We start from the raw sequence: 27924 nt of genomic DNA on the forward strand, positions 1-27924 counted from the left end.
AAACCTTTGACTGTGTGGATCATAACAAATTGTGGCAAGTTCTTGGTGGTATGGGGATACCAAGTCATCTTGTCTGCCTCCTGAGGAATCTGTAGAACGACCAAGTAGCAACGGTAAGAACAGACCACGGATCAACGGACTGGTTTAAGATTGGGAAAGGAGTACAGCAGGGTTGTATACTCTCACCCTACCTATTCAACCTGCACGCAGAACACATCATGCAACGTGCTGGGCTTGATGAAGCCAAGGCTGGAGTTAAAATCGCTGGAAGAAACATTAACAATCTCCGATATGCAGATGATACCACCTCGTAAGTGAGGAGGAGCTGAGGAACCTCATGACGAAGGTGAAAGAAGAAAGTGCAAAAGCTGGGTTGCAGTTAAACCTCAAAAAAACCAAGATTATGGCAACCAGCTTGATTGATAACTGGCAAACAGAGGGAGAAAACGTGGAGGCAGTGACAGACTTTGTCTTTCTAGGCGCAAAGATTACTGCAGACGCTGACTGCAGCCAGGAAATCAGAAGATGTTTACTTCTTGGGAGGAGAGCAATGACAAATCTTGATAAAATAGTGAAGAGTAGAGACATCACACTGACAACAAAGGTCCGCATAGTCAAAGCAATGGTATTCCCCGTAGTAACCTATGACTGCGAGAGCTGGACCATAAGGAAGGCTGAGCGAAGGAAGATAGATGCTTTTGAACTGTGTGGTGCTGGAGGAAAATTCTGAGAGTGCCTTGGACTGCAAGAAGATCAAACCAGTCCATACTCCAGGAAATAAAGCCAGACTGCTCACTTGAGAGAAGGATATTAAAGGCAAAACTGAACTACTTTGGCCACATAATGAGAAGTCTAGGGAATGCCAGGGAAAGTGGAAGGCAAAAGGAAGAGGGGCTGACCAAGGGCAAGATGGATGGATGATATTCTGGAGGTGACGGACTCGACCTTGGGGGAGCTGGGGGTGGCGACGGCCGACAGGAAGCTCTGGCGTGGGCTGGTCCATGAAGTCACAGAGTCGGAAGCGACTGAACGAATAAACAACAACCCATACATCTGCACCGGGTGACAGGAGTAACGCTCCAGGCGGATGGTCAACTGGAAAAGGGAAACTTTTAGACAGGCGTTTAAAAGATGCTTTCCTCCAGACTGTGTGGTGGTGGTGGGGTTCCACCTTTGCTCCCTTCCTCCTTGTCTGCTAACTTGAGTGCCGTGGAGACATCCGGACAAAGGCCAACTGCATAATTTGCCCAGAATAAACAGACTACTCACAACTTGCCAACTGCTCCCGCCCCAGAACGGATCAGAAAGCGCAGGGCAAGAACGTGAGGGAAAATCCGAGGCCAAAGGTTTGGCAAGAGTTTGAGGCTCACATAACCTTTATCACAGCTTTGGGAAAAAGGAGTTAAACCTGTACAGGCAGAGTCCCCAATTAGAATTGCTCCAGTGGATATTTGGGAGGAGGAGCTGAGATGTTTCCCCTTGAGATCTAGGAACTTGAAGTCAGCTGATCTGGGCAAGTGCAGTAAGACCAGGAAATGCTTACAGCCCACAGAGCCTTATTTGCTCTTGCCAGATGCGGAGAAGGTGGAGCTCAGGAGGCAAGTGGGAGAGGAGGACGTGGCTCTGCCTGGCCGACCTTTGGCAATCAAAACTGCAACATGCAGTTTTCTTGTGGGCTGCACGTTGCCCTTTCAGGAGAGCCTGAGCTTTTGCAGAGAGGCCAGGCATGAAAAGGGGGAGGCTTGTGGCCCCTTAAAGCCGAACACATCTGGTTATTCATTCTGGCACAAGCTTTTGTGGATACCAGAATAAACTGATGCGCTAGGCTAGGCTTTACGGTGTCACAGCTCCCCGTTGTGTTTGCTGCGGCAGGCTAAAGGGCTACTCGGCGAGCTCTTGAGAAGGGCACCAGCCCAACTTCGCTGGCTAGGCGGGCTGAGGCGGCTGCACGGCGGCAGCCGCGCGCTCCAGCTGGCTGCCCAGCCAGCGACCCATCTGCAAGGCGCGGCTCCGGCACGGGAGGGCGCGGGGCGGCCGGCTTGCGCGCGCGTCCAGCGCGCCTGAAGGCCCCGCCTTTCGAGCGGGCCAGCCGGCAGCCTCCGGAGGGGACCCGGGCGGGCGGCCCGGCACGCGCGCAGCCTGCGCCAAGGCCACCCGCGCCGCGGAGCGCTCTGCACACGCCCGGGAGCTCACCCGGTTCCGCGTGACGGTGTGGTTGAAGGCGTAGATGTTGAGCAGGGCGCCGTTAACGGCGTCCGCGTAGAGCTTGTCGAAGTCGGCGTCCTTCTGCACGACGCTCTTGGCGCCCCCCGGCCCCGGCAGCAGCAGCACGAGCAGCCCCGGCAGCAGCGGCGCCCCCCGCAGGCCCAGCATGGCCCCAGCCCGGCAGGCTGGCGGCGGCGGCAGGCGGAGGAGGCCGGAGGGGGCACCATGCCCGGCGGGGCGCGTCGGCAGCCCCGAGGCGCGGCGATGGGCGGGCGGCCGGGCGCGCGGCCCGCTGCTGCTGCTGCTGCCGCCGCCGCCGCCCTCCTGCGCTCGCCGGGGGCTCGAGGCCGCGCTGGAAGCTCCGCTCGGGCCGCGGCCGGTGGCGTCAGCGCGAGGCCGCGCCCTGTTAAAGGGGCCGCTCCGCAGGGGAGGCGGCAGGCGGGCCGGGGCGGGCCGGGCCGGCCTGGGCTCCGCGCGCGCCGGGGGAGCGACAGCCCGGGGGCTCGCGGCGGGCCGGGCGCCCCCGCAGCCCAGGCGGGAGGTGGAGGGGCCTCCCTCCGCGGAAGGCCCGCCGGGTCCCTCCCCGCCGCCCGGCAGCCCTTGGGGCGCGCGAGCGGGGGCCTCCGCCTGCGCCGGGGCGGGCGCTTCCTGCGCGGCCCGCTCCTCCGCCGTGGCCTCGCGAAGACCCCGTAGCGGAGCGGCGGCGGGCCGTCGGGCCGCAGGCATGGGAGCGCTTGGCGTGGACGCGCGGGAAGGCGCCGCGCGCGACCGCGGCTCGAGCGGGCCGCTGCTGGCGCTGGTCTCGCGCAGCCCTGCCGCCCGGCCGCCCCGCTGAGCGCGCTTGGGGGCCGGGAGCAGCGGGGCCGGGGCGCGCCGCTCTCCAGCCGGGCGGGCGAAGCGGGAGGCCGGTCGGGCGCGAGGCGGCGCGGCCGGCCCCGGCCCTGCGCAGGGGCGAACCCCGAGCCGGAGGGCGCGCCGGGCGGCGCAGCGGGCGCCTGCGGAGCCACGAGCCCGGAGCAGCGCTGGGGGGTCCTCCGGCGGGGAAAGCTCGCGTGCGGCAGCCGCCGTGGCCTCGTGCGTCGCGCCTGGCGCTCCCGCCCCGTCTGCCGTTGCTCCGCTTAGCGTTCGGCCCGAAGGACTCCCGCGGCTGGCCGGCTGCTCTCCGCGGCTTTTCAAGGCCCACAACCCCCCCCCCCCCCGCAAAAGATCAACGGCCGGAGCTAGTCGCAATACGAGTACTGCACTTCCGTGGCGCTTGGATCGCGCCAGCCCGCCCAACGCGGCTCCAGCTGCATCGGGAGCGCCTACCTCTGACACAACCCTCCCCCCCGCGTGTACTTCACGGCGAGTCGGTAAAGACCCTGGAGGGAGGGCGCTCTCCCCGAAATGTGCCGGCCCGCACATCCCCCCCCCCCCGTACTCTGCAGCCGCTAAAAGGCCCAGGAAGCAATACGAAGGGCATCTTGAACAGAATAGGGTCACGCCAGCCCAGCCCTCGCTGCATTGCACTGAGCTGCAAAAAAGGAATCTACGCAATTTGTTGGTGGAAGACGCACAGTTCGGTATCTCTCTCCCCCTGCCCCCCTTTATGCACATGGCTGGCTGGCAGGAACCTGCCATGCTATAGCCAACAGGCTCATAGAATCATAGAATAGTAGGGTTGGAAGGGGCCTACAAGGCCATCAAGTCCAACCCCCTGCTCAGTGCAGGAATCCAAGTCAGAGCATCCCCAACAGATGGCTGTCCAGCCTCGTCTTGAATGCCTCCAGTGTGGGAGAGCCCACCACCTCCCTGGGTAATGGGTTCCATTGTTGTTTTGCTCTAACAGTCAGGAAGCTTTTCCTGATGTTCAGCCGGAATCTGGCTTCCTGTCATTTCAGCCCATTATTCCGTGTCCTGCACTCTGGGATGATCTGGAAGAGATCCTGGCCTTCTTCTCTGCAACTTTTCAAGACCTTGAAGAGCGCTATCATATCTCCCCTCAGTCTTCTCAAGGCTAGGCATGCCCAGTTCTTTCAGTCTGTCTTCATGGGGCTTTGTTTCCAGTCCCCTGATCATCTTTGTTGCCCTCCTCTGAACCCTCTCCAGTTTGTCTGCATCCTTCAAGTGTGGTGCCCAGAACTGGACACAGTACTCCAGATGAGGCCTAACCAGTGCTGAGTAGAGGGGAACTAGTACTTCCTGGGACTTGGAAGCTGTGCTTCTATTAATGCAGCCCAAAAGAGCATTGGCCTTTTTTGCAGCCACATCCCATTGTTGGCTCATATTCAGCTTATGCTCTACCCCAGTTCTAAGATCCTTCTCGCTTGTAGTGTTGTTGAGCCACGTATCCCCCATCTTGTAACTGTGCCTTTGGTTTCTTTTTCCTAGGTGCAGAACTTGGCATTTATCCCTATGAAATGTCATTCTGTTGTTTTCTGCCCAGCGCTCGTCTATCCAGATCACTTTGAATTTTGTTTCTGTCTTCCAAAGTCTTAGCTATCCCGCCCAATTTTGTGTCATCTGCAAATTTGATCAGCATCCCCTGCACCTCCTCCTCCAAGATGTTTGTCAGTGTTTTCTGGGAGCCAATGATCAATCCCTTATTAACAGGAGTATTTTTATATCTTCTCTTGGCTGCCTGTATACAAGTTGTCTTCACTCGTGGGGTGAGGTGGGAGAAAAAAAAAATGCCAGAAAAACTCTGCAGCATGAGCTTACAAGCTAGAGCACCCACCCCCACAAAACACCCTTACTTATGGTGCAAATAAAATAAACCATGCCCCCATTATCTGCAAGATCTTCCAATGACATTTCCTTCTGCTCCAGTATAATCTGGCTGAGATAAACCCTAGTACCTATTGGCCAAGAGGCCTGTTCTATGCTGAGGACTGACACATTCCTTGTGTACAAGCGGTTCTTAATGCAGTCCAGGGCCAGACCTCAAGGGGCTGAGGAAGATCCAGTCAGCTGTGTGTCCGTCCCCCCCCCCCGCCCCATAAGAGACACTGACAAGAACTTGGTGAAACATATACATTTATATTGAAAGATGTGCTAAACAGTGAGCTCTACCAGTCATCAATGCCATTTTGCCAAAGCAGACCTATCACTTTGGGGGGTGGGGGCAGATGGAAAGTTCAGCCAACTATCAGGGAAAGGGGCAGGGAGCACCTTCCCTCCCCATCTCCCTGCAGCAAAAGGTCATTACAAAGCAGGGCTTGGGTGCATTTCCACACTCCCAACCATACTGCCAGCCCACATAATTCTGTCCCCTGGGCCTAGGGTCCCCCAGTTACAGCCACACACACGTTACGAGAGAAAGACAGTACTCCTTGCTTTCACGCTTTTGCTTTGACGCTTTTGCTTTGCTGCAATAAATATAAAATTGGCAATGCTCATACACCACAGGACAGACAAGATTCTGGGTTACAGCACACAACTGTAAACAGCAATGAGATTAGAGAGAGAATCCAAGTAAAAGCTCAAGGGGAGGCAGATTATATAAACAGGATGTACTCTGGGATTACCAGAGTACCTGGCAGCAGAAGAGCCAATACAGTAACAAGTTCTCATCACTTCCCAGGATCAGGACCTCTTCTGGGTACACTATGGAGCAGGATATGGAATGCTGGCACTTGCAGATGCAACAGGTTTTTTTTTTTTTAAAAATATCACCAGTAGAAGTGGCTAGAATGGGGTAATGGAATACTTTCCAGTCATCTGACATGACACAGGAAAATATTGATCTTTTATGTAGGAACCAAGGCAGCACACAGGGGAAATGGCTAAATGCAATGTGCAGGACTCGAGATGTGAGAGAAGCAGCTAATTCTGAAAGAAGCTACTATGGCCTGCTTAACGTTCCTTCTCACAGTTAGAATCTCCAGGCCTCTGGCTCTGATCAGAGAGAACTAGAGCTTTTTATAAGCTGGAACACTTGGCCTACAAACTTCTGTTTCATTGATGTGGAAGGAACACCACAGAGGTATTTTAGTAAGCATTAGGTCAGTGTTACCTTTTCCATGAAAGCTTGACATTCTAAGCAAGCAGCAAGGCCTCATCAGTGGTTGGCCATCTCAACCATGGTTACCCACCCACAGCCCCAAACCAGGACTCTAGCAGGCACCACTCCACCACAGGAGCTGCTCCAAGAGTATCTTGTGGACCAGTAGTAACCTTGAGCTTTTTAGATTCTCCTGCCTCTGATGGAAGAAGTTTACAAGAATAAGGTGATATGAGGAAAAAAATGGAAAGCATCAGGTGAGGGTGTTCAGAAAGCGCATTCAGTCCCAGGAACCCTCCCTGTAGCATGAAGAAGCATTTTCACAAACCAAAAGAACCACTGAAGTCTTTTGGGGGTGGGAGCGGATGGGAGAGCACATGTCTGTGTCATGACCAGGTTTGAATAGGCAGTCTTGCCAAACTACTTGCTCATGTAAAAGCAAGCCATAAATGAAACAGTTTTGTTTTAAAAATGTTTCAGAACAAGGCCCGCAAACCCAGAACTCTGAAAGATATTGGCCTTGTATCCCCAATAACCTCTTCATTAAAAGCTCTAGTCGTACCATGTCCCTGGAAACAGGCTGTTCTCCACAATGGGTCCCTGTGCTGGAGGGGAAGCATGCCTAGCAGAAGGAATGGCTGCAGCTCAGCTTCACTGCCAGAGGCCTCATTGGCTTGAATAAAATGCTTGTACAAGACAGACACGACAAAGAAATATACACCTTGCAACTCATAAAGCTTCAGCCTACTTCAGGCCTTGTAAGAAGGGAAATGAGTACGGATTATTCTTTTAAGGGGGAGAAAGTAACAGTCGTTTGCTTTTTGCTCTTTTAAAAAAATGAACATGAGCAGCTCCACACATCATCCTGCAGCATGAGACACCACAGTGAGAAGAAATGTCAGTTTTCCATTGGTGGGAATGACTGGCCACAGCCCAGGCTCCAAGGCCTCAGGGCCTTTTAAAAGCTGGGAATGTTGTAGCAAAGCACACAAGAGGGGACAGGCTCAACCAGGATGCAACGTTGGATAGATGCAGCACTGGACAGCCCCCCACCATCCCCAGCAAGAGAGTGATGTCCACCAAACTAGAGAAATGAAAACAGGCTTGAGTTAAATGAGTTCACTCACTTATATCATTTGTCACACATCTGACATTGTCGTCCGTAGCTGTAACCATTTTTTTTTTTTTTGCCAAAGCCAGAAAGCAGCTAGTATCATTTAAAACAAAAACCCAACCCCAGTAAGTATAAAAACTCTCCAAACAATTCCAACTTTTAAAGAAGCAGCTACTTTTCAGTTCAGTGAGTGGAATGTGAGTGCAGCTAATGAGCTCAGACACTGAAGGGCTATTGAAATAAGCCTGGACACTACGGAAGGAGAACTGGCAGAGTGACAGCAGAAAATGAGCGATGGACAGGTGACTGGTATGTTCACACTGTAAACGAGAAATGACAAAATAAAATCCTTCTTCGGTCAATATCATTCTGCAGTTAAGACCAGCCCGCAAAGGTGGCTCTTTGACTTAGCTTGGCCGATCCATGTGCTGCGAGGCCAGCCCCCTCCCCCTCCCTTTCCAGTGCTAAACACAACACCCAGTAACATTCAACAATGGAAAGCGCTTCGAGTGAGGAAGATACTGTAGTGCCAGGGTAGAAAGAACTGCGCTGATGGAGCTGGGGTGCCAGTAACACTGCTGGGATCAGGCCAGAGTTGCCTGCTTCTCTTCAGGGGTCTCCTCCAGCAGCTGCATGATCAGTTCATGGAGGGGTTTGCAAATCTTCGCATAGCCAGCACCCGTTAGGTGCAGAAAATCAAACATGTCGTGGTATGAGATGGTGCCATCCGAGTGCACAAAGCCCCCGTCTACATCCAGCAGCTGGACGCTGGCGAGTCTGGGCAGTACGGTTTTCAGAAGCTGGTTCACCTTGGTGTTCTTCTGCCGCAGTGGGTTTGGCTTCTCACCACGTGGCAGCAGGCCCTTGAGCAAGGAAGCAGAGAAAAGCACTTTAGGCTTCATTGGAGGCACGCTCCTGGCATCTCGCCCTGGCATCGACACCATCAACTGGTTACGGACCCCTCTCGCCATCTTTCTTGACGTTGCTAGTGGGCGACGGCACACACTCTCTCCCCCTGACCTTGCTCCCTCCTCACCTTTAAGAAGCACCTGAAGTACTCTATTCTCCATTTGCAGCTAGAGCACCTAACTGGTTCCCATTAAAGTATCTTGGCTCTTCCTCTCCCTTTTCCTTTTAAATGGATTTCTGTGTAGACTTTTCCAATATTCTGAATCATTTTTATGCAACGTTCTCATTGTAGCTGATCATCAATTTTGATGAGGGCAGGAGGGGAACACGATTAACTTTTACTTGCTTTTCAAAACAAGTACTAGAATTAACTTGCAAAAATAAAGCAGATAGAAGACACAATAAACTATACAGTAAACATAAAGAAAAAGCCCAAATTCATCAGAAAAGTGAACACTCTGAAATATTTACCACTGTGGAATGCCCTCTCAAACAAACAGACTGTAACCTCACATCAGAATAGGGCATGACAAATCTCTTTGGGAAGTGTTCCATAAAAAGAAGACCTACTAACTTTTAAAACTCTCTGCAGTGATGTGGGTTTTCCAGAAAAATATGAATTAGGCTAATTAGCAGTTATTTGCATCAGAAAATTTTCAGATGCCCTAAAGAGTCATCTAATTTTGCATGTTTATTTTACCTGTACTTAGTAAACAAACCTAAAAAAAACCCCATGTTTATTTTTTGCCCCAATATGCCACAAGTATTTGGCCTGAAATATTTGAGGGGGAAAATTAAAGCACACTTAATGTCATTTCAATGTTATATTATGTAGACATTTTTGTTGAGTAAAAATTTGAAGTCAATAGCACGTACTTCCCTTACATTATTTAAATATAAGAAAGAAACAAAGGTACTGAAAACTGTTGACAAACTAATTCAGTTTTCCCCAACCTGGTGCCCTCCAGGTATGTTGGATTACAATGCCCAGCATCCTTCAGTCAGCATGGCTGGCTGGGGATGCTGGGTGTTGTAATCCAAGGCATCTGGAGGATGCCAGCCTGGGAAAGGCTGTACTAATTAATTCTAACAACCCAAAGAACTGTGCATGATATGCTGACAGCCACTCAGCTATTTCAACACAGTTCAACTCTCTTCCACTAAGGCTGTTGGAACAACTTCAGTTTCGCTGTCACTGCTGATTAGTTCCATTTTTAACTGAGACATATATGTATTTAAGAACATAAGAAGAGCCCTGGTGGATCAGACCCAGGGTTCACACAGTAGCCAACCAGCTGTCGACCGTTCGGAACCCACAAACAGGACATGAGCGCAACAGCACCCTCCCACCCATGTTCCCCAGCAACTGATGTACATAGGCTCACGGCCTCTGATACTGGAGGTAGCACATAGCCATCAACACTAGTAGCCATTGATAGCCTTTTCCTCCAGGAATTTGTCCAACCCCCTTTTAAAGCCATCCAAATCAGTGGCCATCACTACATCCTGTGGTAGCGAATTCCATAGTTTAACTATACGCTATGTGCGCTATATTTCTGTGACATATAGGTATCCTCTCACATACATTAGGGATAATCATCTGAAAAATGTTAATTTCAACTTTTAAACTGCCAAGCTTGCCTAGTACTGTATTTGTAATTGGTATCCATCCATTGTTACTAATGAACTTATGAAATAGAAAATGTGCTGCAAAAAAATAAAATACTGGAACATTTTCCAGAAAACTTTCCGCCCTGCATCACTGATTCTGTACTCCCAGGAAACTGTCCGCATTTATAACATGGGATTCAGCCAACCAGTTAAGACAGCTCTTGTTCCCTTGACGCAGCCCCACCTTGAAGCACAATGAGAAACCTTCCCCTAAAATAAGTGATTGCTTGAGGCAGACACCCAGCCCTCCTTTTCCTTAGCTAAGAAAAGGCTTCTGGGAGCTGCTTGAGGAACAGGAAGTGTCAGCCTAGCAATGCACTGCTTTTCTCATCCTGCGACCTGTTCCTCCTAGTAAAGTGGAGCTTACAGAAAGCACACAGATTTTCTGAAAGGTGCTACTTATTGCCTGACCACAGCTATACATACCAGTACAATAATCTTGGCCTGGGGCTGCTGCGTATTTATCAGCCTCACAATGGCCTCTATTCCACCAGCTACTTCCTCAGCTGTGTTTTCGTGGTTATTTGTTCCAACCCAAACAACAATGACCTGTACAGGGGGAAATGGGAAACAGAAAAGGATGCTGGAATGATTCCTGCATTCCACAGCTTTAAAAGGAAAGGAAAGAATATCAAATTATGCTGTTGTGACAGTATTACTCAAAGCCTGGGGCATCTGGCAAGCAGTTAGCCAGCCCTCCACTTCCTTACTAGCCATTGATCACAGGCTGTAAATGTAACACACGTCACAAACACACAGATCTGCAAGGAATAACAGCTACAAGTTAATGAGGGCATGAATGTTTTGGCTGCAAAAGCCAGCAAACTCTGCTTTTTCAGAGGAGAATCTCTACATGCCTACAATCATTTCTCTCTCTCTCACATGCACGCACACACATGTACACTTACTTTGGGCTTAATATTTTCCAGTTCACCATTCTTCAGTCTCCACAGAACATGCCCTGTTGTGTCCCCACCAATTCCAAAATTCAGCGCGTGTAAAGGCGAAAAGAGTTCTCTCCAAATCTGTAATGGGAAACCAAATCACGCTTTTAGATGTTCATCCTTGAACAGAGCATTTCATTGAGAGACAGCTCACACAACGGAACATAAAATACCTGCTGAGAAAAAAAGGATGATTTATATTCAGACCAGACTGGTGAACCTTCAAAGTTGTCTCCAGACACTGCCGTCTATGTGCAGAGCTAAATGAACAGGCTGCATCTCCTACTCCCCCAGGCCCATGCGCACATGAATGTGGACTTCTGCAGAAGGCAGACCTTTGCATGCAGCAAGGCTTCCCCTTGGCAGATGTCACACTCAGCAGGTGGATGATCAGGAGGCATGCCAGTGATTCATGTGACTTCAGATGCAGGGCCAAGAGACATACTTAAGAGGCACAGCGATGTGAAACCCTAGAAAAAAAGCTGGAAAAATACGGGAAAACAACATGTTTTTTCCTGGAGGACTGTTTTGGGGTTTTTCTGAAAAATTGGAACAATTGAACAGCTTTGGATTATGAAATATTTTCTTTAAGAATTTAAGACAAGGTGTCTTAAATACTGTTACCCAAGTAATGCAAATTGAGACAAACACTCCCCCCCCCCCCCCCCAAGTATAAACTGATGGAATCTGAGCTAGCAGTGGCTGACCAAGAAAGAGATCTTGGGGTTGTGGTGAACAGTTCAAGGAAAACATCAATTCAGTGTGTGGCTGCTGTGAAAAAGGCAAATTCCATATTAGACATAATTAGGAAAGGAACTGAGTATAAAACTGCCAACATGATCTCAGTGGCACGGAGCACTTTTTATCAGCTTAGGCTGGTATACCAACTACGCCCTTATCTGGACAGAGATAGCCTAGCTACAGTTATCCATGCTCTGATAACTTCTCGTCTGGATTACTGCAATGCGTTATACGTGGGGCTGCCTTTGAAAACGGTCCGGAAACTTCAGCTGGTCCAAAATAGGGCAGCAAGATTGTTAACAGGGACTGGCCTGCGAGCTCATATTACGCCAGTACTTTTCCAGCTGCACTGGCTGCCAGTCCATTTCCAGGCCCGATTCAAAGTGCTGGTGTTAACATTCAAAGCCCTTAACGGCTTGGGGCCAGGTTACCTGAAGGATCGCCTCCTCCCATATGGGCCTGCCCGGACCTTAAGATCATCATCAGCGGCCCTTCTCCGTGAGCCCCTGCCAAAGGAAGTGAGGCGGGTGGCTACTAGGAGGAGGGCTTTTTCTGCTGTGGCACCCCAGCTCTGGAATGAGCTCCCTAGTAAGGTTCGCCTGGCGCCTACATTGTATTCCTTTCGGCGCCAGGTGAAGACCTTTTTATTTTCCCAGGCATTTTAGCTTTCTAAATTTTTATCTTTGCTGTTTTAAATCTCTATTTTAAACTCCTGCGCTGCTGCTAGATTTTATTGTGGTTGTATTGTTATATTGTGGTTTTAATGTTCTATATATTTTAAATTGTTTTATTGTGTGTTTGGTTTTAATTTTTGTGAACCGCCCAGAGAGCTACGGCTATTGGGCGGTATAGAAATGAAATAAATAAATAAATAAACATCATACTCCCCTTATACAAATCTATGGTGTGACCACACTTAGAATACTGTGTACAGTTCTGGTGGCCACACTTAAAAAAAGACATTGTAGAGTTGGAAAAGGGGCAGAAAAGGGCAACTAAAATGATTGAGGGGCTGGAGTAACTCCCCTATGAGGAAATGTTACAACAGCTGTGATTGTTTAGCTTAGAAAAAAGGTGAGTAAGGGGAAAATGGCAGAGGTGTACAAATTTATGCATGGTGTGGAGAAAGTGAATAGGGCGACACTTTTCTCCCTCTCGTAATACTAGAATCCAACGGTGCCATCCCATGAAGCGGACTGGTGGAAGACTCAGGACAGATAAAAGGAAGTACTTCTTCACACAGTGCATAGTTAAACTATGGAATTCACTTCCACAAGATGTAGAGATGGCCACCACTTTGGATGGCTTTAAAAAGGGGCTGTCAAATTCATGGACAATAAAGCTATCAATGGCTCCTACTCCAGTATGGTGCCTCCAGTACCAGAGGCAGTATGCCTACATACACCTGCTGCTGGGGAACTTGGGTGGGAGGGGCTGTGGCACTCCTGTCCCAATCGTGGGCTTCCCCACTGGGGTGGCCGTTTGGCCCCTGTGTGAACAGAAAGCTGGACTAGATGGACCTTTGGTCTGATCCAGCATAGCTCTTCTTATGTTCTCATATTTTTAAATGCTAAAGTTTTACCCTGATTATTTTTATTCATCATTTTAATTTTTTTTTGCAAACTGCCCTGAATGGTTTTTATAAATAAAAGTGGGATATAACTTGATAAGACAAATAAATAAAATTTAACTTTTAACAAGCAAAGATGCAAACTACCTGTATCTTAACAGGTAAGGCATAAACTAACCTGTGTTAAAAATGATCCCAAGTCTGTACTCTAGCTTCATAATGTAAGAAGAACCTTGCTGGCTCAGGCTGATCTATCTAGTCCAATATTCTTTGCAAGACTCTCAAAAACCAGAACATATGACGTGGTCCACTGGTGGACCACAATCTTTTCCCCATCTCAGAAAAAAAAGAATCCCAGCACTATGGGGGTGACTACAGAAGCAGCAAATGGGCTTACACAACTAGTCCCAGAGCTCCATCTCCCATCACATAGTACCTCATATTGCTGTAGCAGCTGCACCATGGAGTCCCCCACAAACAGCACATCAGGCTCCTTGTCCTTGCAGTCCAAGACAAATCGGTTATGCTGGATAAAAGGAAGCAAGAGGATTAAGGCACACTAGCAGCTTTCTTGCACACAAACAGAGCTACCTAACCAGCGAATTATCCTATGTTTTTTCTCAGCTTTGCTACTTATTTATATACTGCTTTTCAGCCATAGGACCTGCAAGCAGTACACCAAACAAACATTAAAAGATTTTTAAACAACAAAACAAAAATTAGGAACGGAGCAATGACTGAGTTCGGACGACCAGCAGGGGAAACAACGCAGTGTCAGTTGCTTCCCCCGTCCCTGCGCATACTAGTCAGGCAACTGGGATTATCCTAATTATCTGTGCCATGTCACCCGAACCTGGTGTGCAGCACGGGCATACTTCATTTTCATCCACCCCACAACCCATACTGCAAGGCATGGGTTGTAGGCTGTGTGAAAATGAACTATGCCAGCAGCATGTGCCAGGTTCAGACGACACGGTGCAGGTATTTAGGGTAATCTTGGTCACAAGACCAGCATGTGCGTGGGAAAACGACTGACGCTTTGTTGCTTCCCCTGCTGATCATGCAAACTCAGCCCAAAAAACTTACAAGAGAGTAAAACACGGCTTGAACCCTAATTAACCAGAAGAGGAATGTCTTAATGGCAATGAAGGGGCTCAACTAACTTCCCTAGGGAGGGAGTTCCAAAATTGGGGTGCTGACACAGAGAAGGCCCTGTCCTGTTTTCCCACCAACCTTTCAGTATGGCCTCAGACAAACATCATAAACTACATGCAAGTTCATATGGGAGGGGGTGGTCTTTTAGATATAAGAATGTAAGAAAACCCATACTGACTCAGACAAAAGGCTTCTCTAATCCAGTATTCTGTTCCTATGGTGGACAACAAAATCATAGAATTGTAGGGCAGGAAGGGGCCCACAAGGCCATCAAGTCCAACCCCCTGCTCAATGCAGGAATCCAAGTCAGAGCATCTCTGGCAGATGGCTGTCCAGCCTCGTCTTGAAGGCCTCCAGTGTGGGAGAGCCCACCGCCTCCCTATGGAATGGGTTCCATGGTCGTATTGAATGCCTACAGGAAGCCACAAGCAGGACATGAGTGCAATGGCACCCACCTGCTCCCGTTCCTTTGGCCATGCCCACCGCTGTGAAGCTCCTGACCCACCACCACATGTGGCCCTCAGAGGCAAAAAGGTTACCCACCCCTACAGTAGTCTAAATAAGCGACTGAGGCATGCATCGCTGTAGCCAGATCAGTCTTCTCCAGAAAGGGATGCAGCCAAAGCTTAGCAAAGCCACTACAGCCCACAGTCATCTTCTGAGCATCCAGGGGCAATGCCAGGTCCCGAAGCACCCACAAGCTACAAACCTGATCTTTCAAAGGGAGTGCCACCCTACCTGGCTGTGCTCTCAGTCCTGGATCTGATTGCCTACTAACCAGCAGAACTTTGTGTCTTTGCTGCTGAAATATCCTTCCTGTCCGAGTCCTGCTTTGTTAAAGTAACTTGCCCTGAGACAACAGCAGCATGGCCTGGGGGTGAGGGGAAGCATGCTCTTGGCCCCTGCCACTAGCAAGAAGAACAGGGGCTGCCATGTTGCTGCACCACCTCTATCCAAGCAAGAACCCCAGCATAGAAAGATCACTCTAGCGCAAACTGGATATAAATGCTCAATTACTTTGTTCTGCTTGGTCAAACCGATCCTACTCTCCTTGGATGAAGTGTGTGTGTGTGTATGTGGTGGGGTTAATCTTTCTCAGCTCTGCCCTCCAGGGTTCTCTGTCCAGCAGCAGGCAACACCTGGGGGGCAGGGAGGTGGAGTGGCAGTGGTCTAGCGGGATTCGATCCTGCTGACCAGGTGCCCTATCCCACAGTCTGCTGGGTTCGAGTGTGTGGATTTGAAGGTGGGTGCCCAGGACAGAATAGGGATTCTGTTGGTGTACCGTCCACCCCGCTGCTCAACAGTCTCCCTTTCTGAGCTAGCCAGGGTAGTCTTGGGGTTGGTGTTGGAGACCCCATGTCATGTTGTGCTGGGGGATTTCAACATCCATGCTGAGGCTGCTCTGTTGGGACTGGCTCAGGCCTTCATGTTGCCATGACAACCATGGGTCTGTCCCAAAAGGTATCTGGCCCCACCTATGCTGCTGGGCACACTCTGGACCTCGTTTTTTGTGCTGGATGGGATGATAGTGATTTGAGAGTGGAGGAACTCTCTATAGGTCCGTTGTCATGGGCAGATCACTACCTGGTGGGGTTTAGACTTGCTGGCACTCAGAACCTCTGCAGGGGTGGAGGGCCGATTAAGATGGTCCGCTCCAGGAGGCTGACAGATCTGAATGGTTTCCTGATGGCTCTTGGGGATTTTCCTGTTGCCTCGGCAGGTGATTCTGTTGAAGCCCTGGCTGATCTCTGGAATGGAGAAATGACTAGGGCCGTGGACACAATCATCCCTGAGCGTCCTCTCTCACAAAGTGGAGCCACACCAGCACCCTGGTTTTCTAGGGAACTGGTGGCGATGAAACGAGTGAGAAGACGACTAGAGCAATGCAGGCAGAAAACGCAGAGTGAATCTGATCGAACACAGTCTAGAGCCTATTTGAAGGCTTACTCTGTGGCAATACGAGCAGCAAAAAAATTATTTTTTTCTGCCACTGTTGTGTCTGCAAAAAGCCATCCACTGAGGCTGTTTCAAGTGGTCAGGGGTCTTTTATACCCTAGCCTGCAAGAGAATTTAAACTTCTCAACAGCCCACTGTGAACAATTTGCTCAGCACTTTGCAGACAAAATTGCTCGGACCCGCTCTGACTTGGATGCTATAGCTGATACAGAACCAGTGGATGTAACTTTGGCCCCTGCTTGTCCAGTGTTATTGGATACTTTTCAATTTGTACAGCCTGAGGATGTGGACAGGATCCTGGGAATGGTGAGAGCCACCATGTGTGTTCTAGATCCTTGCCGTTCCTGGCTAAAAGCAGCTAGAGGTGGACTGGCCGAGAGGGTAAGTGGAGTGGTTAACACCTCCCTTGGTCAAGGTAGAGTTCCAGCCTGCCTGAAGGAGGCAATGGTGAGACCTCTGTTAAAAAAGCCCTCCCTGAATCCTACCATATTGGATAATTATTGGCCAGTCTCCAATATTCCATTTCTGGGCAAGATACTGGAGCGTGTGGTGGCCTCCCAACTCCAGGGATTCCTGGATGAGACAGATTATCTAGACCCATTTCAATCTGGCTTCAGACCCAGTTATGGGACAGAAACAGCTTTGGTCGCCTTGGTGGATGACCTACGCCAGGAACTAGACAGGAGGAGTGTGTCCCTGTTGGTTCTGCTGGACCTCTCAGTGGCTTTTGATACCATCAACCATGGTATCCTTCTGGACCGCCTCTCTGGGATGGGACTTAGGGCACTGTTTTATAGTGGCTCCATTCCTTTTTGGAGGGGCAGACCCAGAAGGTGGTGCTGGGGGACTTCTGTTCAACTCCCTGGCCACTGGCCTGTGGAGTTCCTCAGGGTTCTGTTTTGTCCCCCATACTATTTAACATATACATGAAACCATTCGGAGAGGTTGTCTGGAGTTTTGGGGTTTGGCGTCACCAGTATGCTGATGACACCAAAACTCTACTTTTCCTTTCCATCTAATTCCAAGGAAGCTGTTGAGATGCTAAACTGGTTGTTGGCAGTCATGGACTGGATGAGGGCAAACAAATTGAAGCTTAATCCAGACAAGACAGAGGTGCTCTTGGTCAGTCAAAAGGTAAATCAGGGAATAGGGATTCAGCTTGTGCTGGATGGGGTTATACTCCCCCGGAAGACATAGGCTCGCAGCTTGGGCGTACTTCTGGATTCAGCCCTGAGCCTGGATGCCCAGGTTTTGGAGGTGGCCAGGAGTGCATTTGCACAGCTAAAGTGAGTGCGCCAGCTGCACCCGTCCCTTGAAATGTCTGGCTTGGCCACAGTGACAAAGGCCTTACTTACATCTTGTTTGGATTACTGTGACCCGCTCAAAGTGGGACTGCCTCTGAAGGGTGCTCGGAAACTTCAGCTGGTTCAAACAGCTGCTGCCAGACTGGACTGGGGCTGGTTATACGGAGCATTCAACTCCCCTGCTAAAACAGCTCCACTGGCTCCCAGTCTGTTTCTGGGCACAATTCAAGGTGCTGGTCATGACCTATAAAGCCCTACATGGCTTGGGTCCAGGTTAACTGAAAGACCGTATTCTCCCCTATGAACTGACTCATGACCTGAGATCTTCAGGGGAGGTCCTTCTCGCGGTCCTGCCACCATCACAGGCTTGCCTGGGGGGAATGCGGGAGAGGGCCTTCTTGGTGGCTGCCCCAAGGTTCTGGAATTCCCTTCCCAGGGAGGCGAGAGTGACACCCTCCTTGGTATGTTTATGCAGGCAGGCAAAAACTTTTTTGTTCCGGCAGGGGAGGCCTTTGGGGATAGACAGTCTGGACCTGTGTGGATATGATGGATTGGTACTATTGTTTATATTGTTGTTGTCTTTTTAAATGTTGATATTTTATACAATTTTCATATTATTGATCATTTAATTAATTTTTAACTTTTGTATATTCCTATTTATATGTTTTAACTGTACAAGTTTTATTGTGGTAAAGCTGCCTTGAGTCCCAGGATTGGGAAATAAATATAATAATAATAATTTCCCCCTATAACTCCTGCAGCACTCTCTTGTTAGAGACAAGTGGCTTGGCAGTAGCAGCAGTTACTCTGGCTAGTGCGATCAGCACGCTCCAAGTTGCCTCACAAGCTAGATAAAGCACCTAACACTGAAAAAAAGGTAAAGGTGTCCCCAGCCAGTCGTGTCCGACTCTAGGGTGCGGCGCTCATCCCCGTTTCTAAGCCGAAGAGCCAGCGCTGTCCGAAGACGCTTCCGTGGTCATGTGGCCGGCAGGACTGAACACCGAGGTGCACGGAACGCTGTCACCTTTCCCGCCGAAGCGGTGCCTATTTATCTACTTGCAATTTCTTGCTTTCGAACTGCTAGGTTGGCAGGAGCTGGGACTGAAGACGGGAGTGTCACGCGGCACTCGGGTCTCGAACTGCTGTCCTGCTGACCTTCTGGTCTGCAGTTCAGCGTCTTAACCACTAAGCCACCGCGGCCCCTAACACTACAGCTGCACAAACTGCTCTCTCACCTGAGACATCCACCTGTCATCTCCCTGGACATCTTCAGCTGTGTGTGGAACTGCGGCTGGGTTTGAGTCTCCCTGGCTCATTCTATCCCTGAGAAGACAACAATTTCAATATGCAACATACAAAGAGATCAGTAGCATGTACAGGCTAGAGAAGGAACATACGTTTGGACAATCATGACAATCAAGGCGGCATTTCAGACATTACGGGGAGCAAAACTATTTGCTGCTGTGTGTGCGCACACAGGAGGCCGGAGCTGTGGCGCGGAACGGTCGGCTGCCTGTGCAGGCACCCCTTCCGCAGGAACGGGCAGGGCGCCTCGGGCGTGCCGGCAAGACACAAACAAGGCGCCGAGCAGAGGCGGCTGAGGGCTCGGCCTGGACTGCGAAGGGGCAGGTCAGCGGGCGGAGCACCGCGTCTGCGAACGGCCATCTGGACGGGGCTGCGGGTGGGACGGGCAGGGCAGGGCAGGGCAGGGCGCCAGGCGGGAAGCGCCCTGCCGCTGGCCCAGGATCCCTGCCTGGGTTGCAGACCTTGCGGCGCCCTCCCCGCCACGGCTCCCGGACCGGGCTCATAGCGACGCGCCGCAGTCTGCAAGACGCACAGCCCCCGCGAAGCTGGCGAAGGGGTCAGGACCGAGGCCCCCCGCCAGGGCCTCGTCGCCACGGAAACCGGGGCGGGCTGCGGATTCCCCCGCTCCCCGCCCGGCGGCGGCGGCCGGCCCGCGGACCGGGGCTCCTCCACGCCGCTTTCTCGTCTCGGCGGGCGCGCAGCGAGGCGCTGCAGCGCGGCCCGGGCCGGGGAGGGCAGCTCGCGGCAGGCCGCGGGGGGAGGGCCCGCCCGCCCACACTTACGCCGGCGGCGACTGCGGCTCCCCCCGCGCCTCCATCGCGCCCCGTCCCGGTGGCGATGATGATGATGATCCGCCGCCGCCGCCGCCTCCCCCCCGTCGCTCGGCGGGCGTGCCCCTCCCCCACTCAGACCGCCCCTTGCAGACAGTGCGCCTGCGCAACGACCTGTTTCCGCCCGTGCTCCCCAGCCGCTAGCGAATGGGCTTCGGCCTCTTGGCGGAAGTCCCACCCATTTAGCCCCCCTGTTCGGCTCCCTGCAGCCTACTCCTCTAGGGGGCGCTCCTCGACCCCCTACGGCGCGCCAGAGGGCTCACGCGACAGCTGCTTCGGCGCGCTTTCCCTTTTTCTCTTCTTGCGGGGGCTCGCCCGGCGCCATGTTGAGAGGAGGAGGAGTAAGAGGCTGGTGACGTCACCGCGCGGTTCCATGACGTCAGCGTGAAGGCATCGGCTACCATCCCGAGCGGACCGCGGATGGGCCCCTCAGTCTGCAGCAGGGGAAGCCCCCCTTCCTTCTCCAGCCTGGCCTTTTATTGCAGGGCTGCTGTCACCCCACACAGCACTCAGGTCTTGCTCTTTTTAAGAAGAGCTCAATTATTTCAAAATAATTGCCGAGAGCTCAAAAACAGGCCTCGTCACGTCCAGCCCCTGCTCGCTCTTGGGCCATCTTCCTGGAAACCGCTGTGACCTATGCGAGAGCACCGATTTATCCACCCATTTGAAATGCTTGCAGGCTGCCTGGCAGTTCCAGAGCTCCCAGGTTGGCTCGGAACAGTAAGAAGCGATGGCGCAGGCATCACTCTGTCCCAGGAGAAAGTGCAAATGCTTAAAAGGGTGAAACAATAAAGACACCCCAGCAGGACAGCCCAATGCAGTCGATGCAGATCCTCTGTAAAAACCAGCTGCCAGATGACATGCTGGGTGGCTGCTTTCTTTGAACAATGCAAGTCCTCAGGCCAGAGGAGAAGGGCACTGTACACCTCCCGACACTGTTCTGGGCGACGGTGCCAGGAGGAAGTCTGTCTCCCAGCTGGCCCGTTTGGGGTGGGGGTGATGTTTTCCACTGATGTCCACTGGGCATGCTAATGACTGATGAGAGTTCTGAGACACGCTGCTCCTTTGCCCAACACCCTCCCAAGGCCTGCCAGGGCCTGGATTCCAGAGCCTGTCTCACTTCATGGCAGGCCCAAGTACCACTGAGTCGCATTCAGGTCTGTGGTGAGCTCATGATTTCCTTCAAGCTTGGTTTTGTCTCTGTCTTAGCTCGCCCCACATTAGCTTTTGTGAGGATTTTAGACATAGGAGAGATGTGCAGGAGCACATATTACCTCTGTGCTGCACAAGTGGAAGAAACAACCTCAGTGCCCTGTGCTTTCTTGCAAATTAATGTGGGAGAGGAGCATGTTTAATTCTTCTCTACTATGCCTATCAGTGCAATGGGCATTGATCCAGTACAGCTTTCAGAGTTGTGAAAGGGAGTTCACATTATGGGAGCAATGGGTCTGTTCACATGTCACAACAGCCCACTGTGGCTTAATTTACCTTGTTCCACTGGGCCGGGGGACTGCGGATACCCATCTTGTCATGTTGTGCGAACCCAGGCGACAGGGGTTCTTTGATGGTTACATACCCCCCAAATAATCCTTAAATAAGTCAAGGGTTATGTGAGAGTGGTCCAATCCCTGCTACCTGGGTTTGCACGACATGACAAGTCATGTGGCATGCAAAAATGCCACCTGCAGGCACCCTGCATGACGCGACAGCCCCCACAGGTAAATTAAGCCATGGTGGGGTGGGGTGTGAACCAGGTCAATGTTTGTCCAGTGCTGGAATCTTCAGGATGCTAATTTAGGGACAGTTCACCACAGCCAGAAATGGAAACCCCTTGTCTAAAGATCATGGGCGGGAAGGTGCTGTTGCACTCCTGTCTTCTGTTGACAGATGGTTGGCCACTGCGTGAACAGAATGCTGGACTCGGACCCTTGGTTTGATCCAGCATGGCTCTTCTTATGTTCATTCTTAAAGCCACCTCAAATGTGTCTAGAAGCCACTTCAAGATATCAAACTCACAAGTTTTCCCCTGATGGGGTAAAGAGCAGCAGTGGGGAAGAGGAGTGTGATTCAGACCAGGAAAACAGCAGCATAGAAGGATTAAACCTCTTTTCTCAGTACCTCAATTCCAGTCCAACCCTGCCCCTTCTGTCAGCTCTTGAAAATAAATTAGGAAAGATGGGTATCATTCTCCAGCAGCTCAACTACTTTGGCCTGGGCACACCAAAACACTCTTAGTGGCTTCCTGTTGTCAAGAGAATTCTGGAAGAAACAGTTCCATATTTTCTGTGCTCGCAAATGGTTAGGATTTGCAGCCTGAACATACAGATGTGAGACTAGCACTTCCTGTCCATCTGCTGTTTTACCACTGCAGTACCTGCATGTGTGTAATATTAATAATCATGTCAATAAAGGCTCCAAAGAGCAAAATGACACATATCCCATATGAGCATCCCATAAGTGTTAGCTGTCCACAGCTGCAAGAGTTTTCTCCAGTTCCAAGCATACCTCTTCTCTGTGAGAAAGTCCTCCTCTGTACTACTTCACTTCATCCAATGTGGCATTCATTTTAAGAGGTTTACGCTGCTAAGCTGACAGCTCGTATGCTATGTCTTAAAGAGGGACTGAACTCCTATATATCCCCTTTGAAGCTTTAAGGATTGCTTCTTGCTTTACTACTGTCTTCGCATTCTTCTGACATGGAGGCCAAAGGCCATTCCTCCCTTTGTCAGAAGAGGCTCCCACCGCAATCAGCTGGAGCAACGTGTGTTCCTGAAAAGGATCTGTTGTTGCTTTGCAGCTTTGCCTTCTCCCAGAGTTCCCTTCTCCTGCATATTTATAATTACAGGGCAAAAGTGAAGGAAGAGGATGGTTCAGTGGATAAAGGAGTAGCGTGTGAGGAAATGTGGAGCAGACTGGCTGTGGTGGCGGCACAGGAAAGGCTTTCTGAAGCCATCATTACACGTGGATCCATGCAGCAGTCCCAGCTGATTAGTCAGGCCTGTGGAGCACATCTTGCAACAGCTTGCTCCTTTCTTCCTTCCTCTTCACACAAAGCCAGCTGGTTGAAGATGAATCTTAAACAAAGTCTGTGTCACTTTAATTCCCCTTTCAGCAGGTAACGGAAACACACCTGTCTCATGTTTTCAGGGGAGATGAAGCTTCAGTGTTGCCACTGGCAGCAGTTGGACCACTTGAGGCTAACTCAGCTGTTTCCCTGGGCAACCTTGACAACAAAGTTTGGTGAAAGAGCCTTAATGGATGAAAGATGCAAGTAAATGGCATCTAATTGGAGCAAAATCCATTAATGAGTGGCTCCTTAGCTCAAGCTGCCTGACCCAGGAGGGCATGGCAGTGGGAAGGGCTTTCGTTTCTTTGCTGGGAGGTGTTTTGCTGTGTTGATTTCGCTGTTGTGGATGTCTGCATTATTCACAGCTGTCGCCCTAGTTTCCTTCCTTCAGCTCCCACCCACTCTCCTGTGGAAGGGCTGCCTGCCACCTGCACTGAATAGGCAATCTATTCCTTCTATATCCATGAACTTCCCCTTCCCGTGAAATGACAGAGCTGAATTAAAAGTGATCAACATTTGTGTGTGAGCAAAACAGTCGTTGGTATATATCTGGGCCTCAGATTGCAGCAGTGACCTTGACACTGACTCAGAGGCCTAGGAACCAATGGTGCCAACAGAGGGGGCATCGGGCCCAAGTACCACTGCGGAACCAGAGACCCTCAAGCCTGAGATGCTGGAGCCTGGACTAACAACACTTGCCCCTGAGCCCAGCTCAACATCCTCAGATCCAAAAGCTCCATGAGATGGATAAACATTAGGCTCCAGGCCAGATGCCTGCCCGTTTAAGCTTTCCTACCTTGCGGGAAGGGATGGAGTCTGAGAGGGAGCTTCTGGACTGGCACCTAAAAGGCTTCAACCTGGTCTCAAACCTTATTGGAGTAAATTGCTCTGTAGGAGCTGCTTCACTGCTCATGGGCTCCTACTTCAGAGCAAAACATGATAGCCCAGGTCAATAATTTATTGGCAGCTGTATGTAATAAACTGCTGAGGTGGATAGGAACAGAATGATGAGGTTGCAGGCCCACGGGGGTGGGGGGAATCCCATGGAATGTAAAACAGAGCCATTCCTGACCCTGTTTGCATCTTGGAGACTTGGTAAGGAAGAGGGCAGAAAATGGGCAAAGGTGCACATCTCTGTAAAGCAGGGATGGGAAATCTCTGGCCTGTGGGCTGGATGTGGCCCCTCAGGGTTCCCCATGCAGCCCACAAACTTCTTTTGCTGTTAACTCTGATCACTGATTGGAGGTTAGAGGCTACTTAAAGGGAATTAACCTTTAAATACCCTGCAAAAATTGAGCTTTGCAAAGATTTTGAGCTGTATATTTTGCAGGTGGAAGAGCTGCTTCTTTGTGAGTAGGTATACAGATGCTTGGGTTTGGGAGTGCTATTTGAGAGTGTGGGGAGTGATTCATCCTGCGTACTTCTGAGTAGGCTTAAAATGGTAATAATCCCATTTGGCCTCACCCACAGATAGAATGTGGCTCCTGAGATCTTTCCCATTGTGCAGTTGGGCTTAAAAAGGTTTCCCAGCCCTGCCCCTGCAGTAAAGGGAGGTCTGCTTGGCCCCACCTGATGTGATCACTCCATTGTATTTGGCAATAATCAGGCTGACTAAGGCACCCCTCTTCTTCTAGCATTGGTGGCTGGGTTACATGATCTTATGTATGCCCCCTGCCAAATGCAGCTGCCAGCCTTCCTTGGGAATTCCCCATCCGTTGGGATGGGCATTAGCCCAGTGGCAGGACATGTGGGCTCACCATAGATGTGTACAAAAGGCACGACAATACAGTTTTATTTTTTATCCCTTTCCTAATGATCCCTAACATGGAATTCATCTTTTCTACAGCTGCCACTTTGGGTCAGTGTAAGAACAGAAGAAGAACTTCCTGATTCAGTGTAAGAACAGAAGAAGAAACTTCCTGACTGTTAGAGCAATACAACAATGGAACCAATTACCTAGGGAGGTGGTGGGCTCTCCCACACTGGAGGCGTTCAAGACGAGGCTGGACAGCCATCTGTCGGGGATGCTCTGACTTGGATTCCTGCATTGAGCGGGGGGTTGGACTCGATGGCCTTGTGGGCCCCTTCCAACCCTACTATTCTATGATTCTATAACTGTGCTGGATCAGCTCAGTGGTCTCTCTTGTCCAGCTTTTGCCCCAGTGGCCAGCCAAGTGCCCAAGGGAAGCCCACAAGCAGGACTTGGGTATAATTGCTTACGTTCCCCAGAAACTGGTATTCAGAGGCATATTACCTCTGGTAATGGGTGAAATACATAGCCATTGTGACTAGTAGCCAATGATAGCCTTATTTATTTATTGCATCTCTACACCGCCCAATAGCCGAAGGTCTCTGGGTGGTTCACAACAATTAAAACCATAAAACACAACATGATACAATAGAAACGTTTAAAACTACAGTATAAAATAAAAGTACAAACCCAAATTAAACCAAGCCGCAGTGCAGAGATTTAAAATGCAGATTTAAAACAACAGAAACTGAAAGACTAACATGCCTGGGAAAATGAGGTCTTCACCTGGTGCTGGAAAGAGCCTGAAGCAGGCTCCAGACAAGCCTCTTTGGGAATCTCATTCCACAACCGGGGTGCCACAGTGGAAAATGTCCTCTTCTTAGCAGCCACCCATCTCACTTCCTTTGGCAAGGGCTCCCGGAGAAGGACTGCTGAGGATGGACTTAGCCTTCATGACTTTGTCAAATCTACTATTAAAGCCATCCACGTTCGTGGCCATCACTACATCCTTTAGAATTGAATTCCTTAGCTTATGTGCCATGTGAAGAACTACTTCCTTTGATCTGTCCTGAAGCTGAATTCAGCTTCACTGGATGACCCCACTGGGTTCTTGGGTTATGAGAGATAATCATTTATCTTGCCACGCCATGCATCTTTCTAAACACCTCTACTATGTCCCCCTTACTAGCCTTTTTTTCAAAGCTTAAACCCCAAACATTATAATCTTTCCTCACAGGGGAGTTGCTCCAGCTACTTCATTATTTCAGTTGCCTTTTTTGGCATCTTTTCCAGCTTCAGAATGTTTCACTGAGCTATCCGCCACAACCCTGAGTTCAAACCCCATCAGTGTATATGGGAAGTGATATGTATAGTGGGCACTGAGAACCTAAAGTGTGACTGGGAAGAAATGGGACCCTGCCATGCAGAGGATAGGTTGGATCACATGGCTATTAAAAAATACCTAAGATATGGTCAGGCTAACCTCTGGGCATGCACGCTCTGCGTAACCAAGGAGCCCCAATGACGAAGCATCAACACACAAGCAAGTTAAGCACCTGTGCAAGTTTAACAACAGGGCGAGGGGGCCAGGGCAGTCAACTCTTCCCTTCCTTCTCATAGTAACTATAAATAAATAACTATATAAATAGTTTATACGACAGCAATTTTTTTTATCATACCTCTATTTCATTCGCGAAATGTCACCCAGCAGAATTGTTCCGAGTGGTGAAGAGCCTGTTGGGATCTGGCTTGGGCTCAGAGCAATTGGGATTGGAACCCTCGGTCATTTGCTGTAATAAATTTGCTAGGCACTTTGAGGAGAAAGTCACTCGTATTTGCTCAGAACTTGACACCACAGTTATCGCAGAGTCTGGGGAAGTGTCCAGTGCTCTGTCTGGTTGTGTTTCCTGTGATCCGTTTCAATTGTTGCAGCCTGAGGATGTGGACAAGACACTTGAATCAGTCCATCCCACCACATGTAAACTTGACCCTTGTTAGTTAATGTGATCTAGTAGGGATGGATTGATTGGGTCCAGGGTAGTAAATGCTTTGCTCTGTCAGTGGGTGGTTCCTGCCGCCTTGAAAGAGGCTGTAGTGCGCCCTCTCCAGAAGAGGACCTCCTTTGACCCAGAGGTGTGTGAGAACTATTGCCCGGGCAAGGTGCTTGAGCGTGTGGTGGCTGGGCAGTTTCATTCTTGGAGGAAACTTGATTATCTGGACCCATTTCAGTCTGGTTTTAGCCCAGGGTATGGCACTGAAATGGCCTTGGTTGCTCTGATGACCTACTCTAGGTGAAAGACAGGGGGAATGCTACCCTATTGACATTCCTGGATCTCTCAGAGAATTTTGATACCATTGATCATGGTATTGTACTGGATTGGCTCTGCAGGATTGGGGTTGGGGGCACTCTGCTACAGTGGTTCTGCTCCTACCTGCATGGCCAATTCCAGAGAGTGGTATTGGGGGATTCCTTTTGTACCCCATGGCTATTAAGCTGTGGGGTATAGCAGGGTTTTATTCTATTCCCCATGTTGTTCAACATCTATATGAACCCGTTGGTTGAATTTATTAGGAGTTTTGGGGTGGGGTGTCACCAGTATGCTGATGATGCTGAGCTCCATTTCTCCTTCTTGATGGAGTCAGCTGAAGTGGTGAAGGTGCTGGGCAGCCAGGAGGCTGTAATGGGCTGGATGAGGGCCAATAAACTGAAGCTAAATCCTGACAAGACGGAAGCTCTGTGGATTGGCGGTTCCCGAGTCTGGAATTGGGTAAGCGACCTGTCCTGGATGAGGTTGCACCCCCCCGAAGGAGCAGGTGTGTAGCTTGGGAGTACTCCGAGATCCACCCCTGTCACTGGAGCCCCAGGTGGACTCCGTGGCCTGGGGCCTGCTTCAGCTGATCCGCCAGCTACGGCCTTTCCTGGACAGGGGTAACCTAGTCATGGTAGTGCACGTGCTGGTAACTTCCTGATTAGACTACTGCAAAATGCAGCAGCTAGACTGTTGACAGGAGCATCTCACAAAGATCACATAACACCAGTCTTGAAGGAATCACACTGGCTGCCAATATGCTTCCGGTTGGAATTCAAGGTGCTTGTGATTATATTTGACGCCCTAAGCAACTTGGGACCTTGATATTTCAGGGAGCGCCTCCTCCTATATATGCCTGCCTGAGAACTGAGATCTGTTGGAGGAGCCCTCCTCTGTGTCCCACCAGTGCGAGACATACACTATGGTGGGACATGGGAGAGGGCTGTTCCTGCGGTGGCACTCTGGTTGTGGAATGCCCTCCCCTTGGAGGCCCAATTGGAGCAGACATTGATTTCATTTCGGCGCCAAGTTAAAGCATGGCTTTTTATCAAAGCCTTTGAGGGCTAAATGCATTCCCTAAAGTAGCACACTGTTTTAACTGTTTTATTGTT

General features: G+C 50.4%; 2 protein-coding genes across 11 annotated transcripts in view; both read right to left on the reverse strand.

Annotated features, from left to right (window-relative positions):
• SIDT2 (SID1 transmembrane family member 2) overlaps positions 1-3573 on the reverse strand; it is a 31097-nt gene extending 27524 nt beyond the window's left edge. For 2 of the 5 annotated variants that reach the window (XM_084860577.1, XM_084860574.1), the window contains exon 1: positions 2194-3572. In XM_084860577.1, coding sequence (XP_084716703.1) covers positions 2194-2931 — 738 coding nt within the window. In that variant the 5' untranslated portion in view covers positions 2932-3572. Of the gene's footprint in view, positions 1-2193 lie in introns of all 5 variants that reach the window. The other 3 variants (XM_084860578.1, XM_084860575.1, XM_084860576.1) reach the window with 2 other exon arrangements.
• Positions 3574-5810: 2237 nt separating this feature from the next.
• PAFAH1B2 (platelet activating factor acetylhydrolase 1b catalytic subunit 2) overlaps positions 5811-27924 on the reverse strand; it is a 42828-nt gene continuing 20714 nt past the window's right edge. For 3 of the 6 annotated variants that reach the window (XM_084860587.1, XM_084860584.1, XM_084860585.1), the window contains 6 exons: positions 26183-26436; positions 18787-18874; positions 13573-13662; positions 10790-10906; positions 10308-10430; positions 5811-8164 (listed from right to left, as the gene is read on the reverse strand). In XM_084860587.1, the coding sequence (XP_084716713.1) occupies positions 7886-8164; positions 10308-10430; positions 10790-10906; positions 13573-13662; positions 18787-18867 (690 nt within the window). In that variant the 5' untranslated portion in view covers positions 18868-18874; positions 26183-26436 and the 3' untranslated portion in view covers positions 5811-7885. Of the gene's footprint in view, positions 8165-10307; positions 10431-10789; positions 10907-13572; positions 13663-18786; positions 18875-19638; positions 19782-26182; positions 26437-27924 lie in introns of those variants that run through there. The other 3 variants (XM_084860582.1, XM_084860583.1, XM_084860581.1) reach the window with 3 other exon arrangements.

The sequence above is a fragment of the Heloderma suspectum genome, chromosome 6 (genome assembly GCF_057233095.1).
Source record: "Heloderma suspectum isolate Gila_16-S chromosome 6, 16-S_ref, whole genome shotgun sequence".
NCBI lineage: Eukaryota > Metazoa > Chordata > Lepidosauria > Squamata > Helodermatidae > Heloderma > Heloderma suspectum.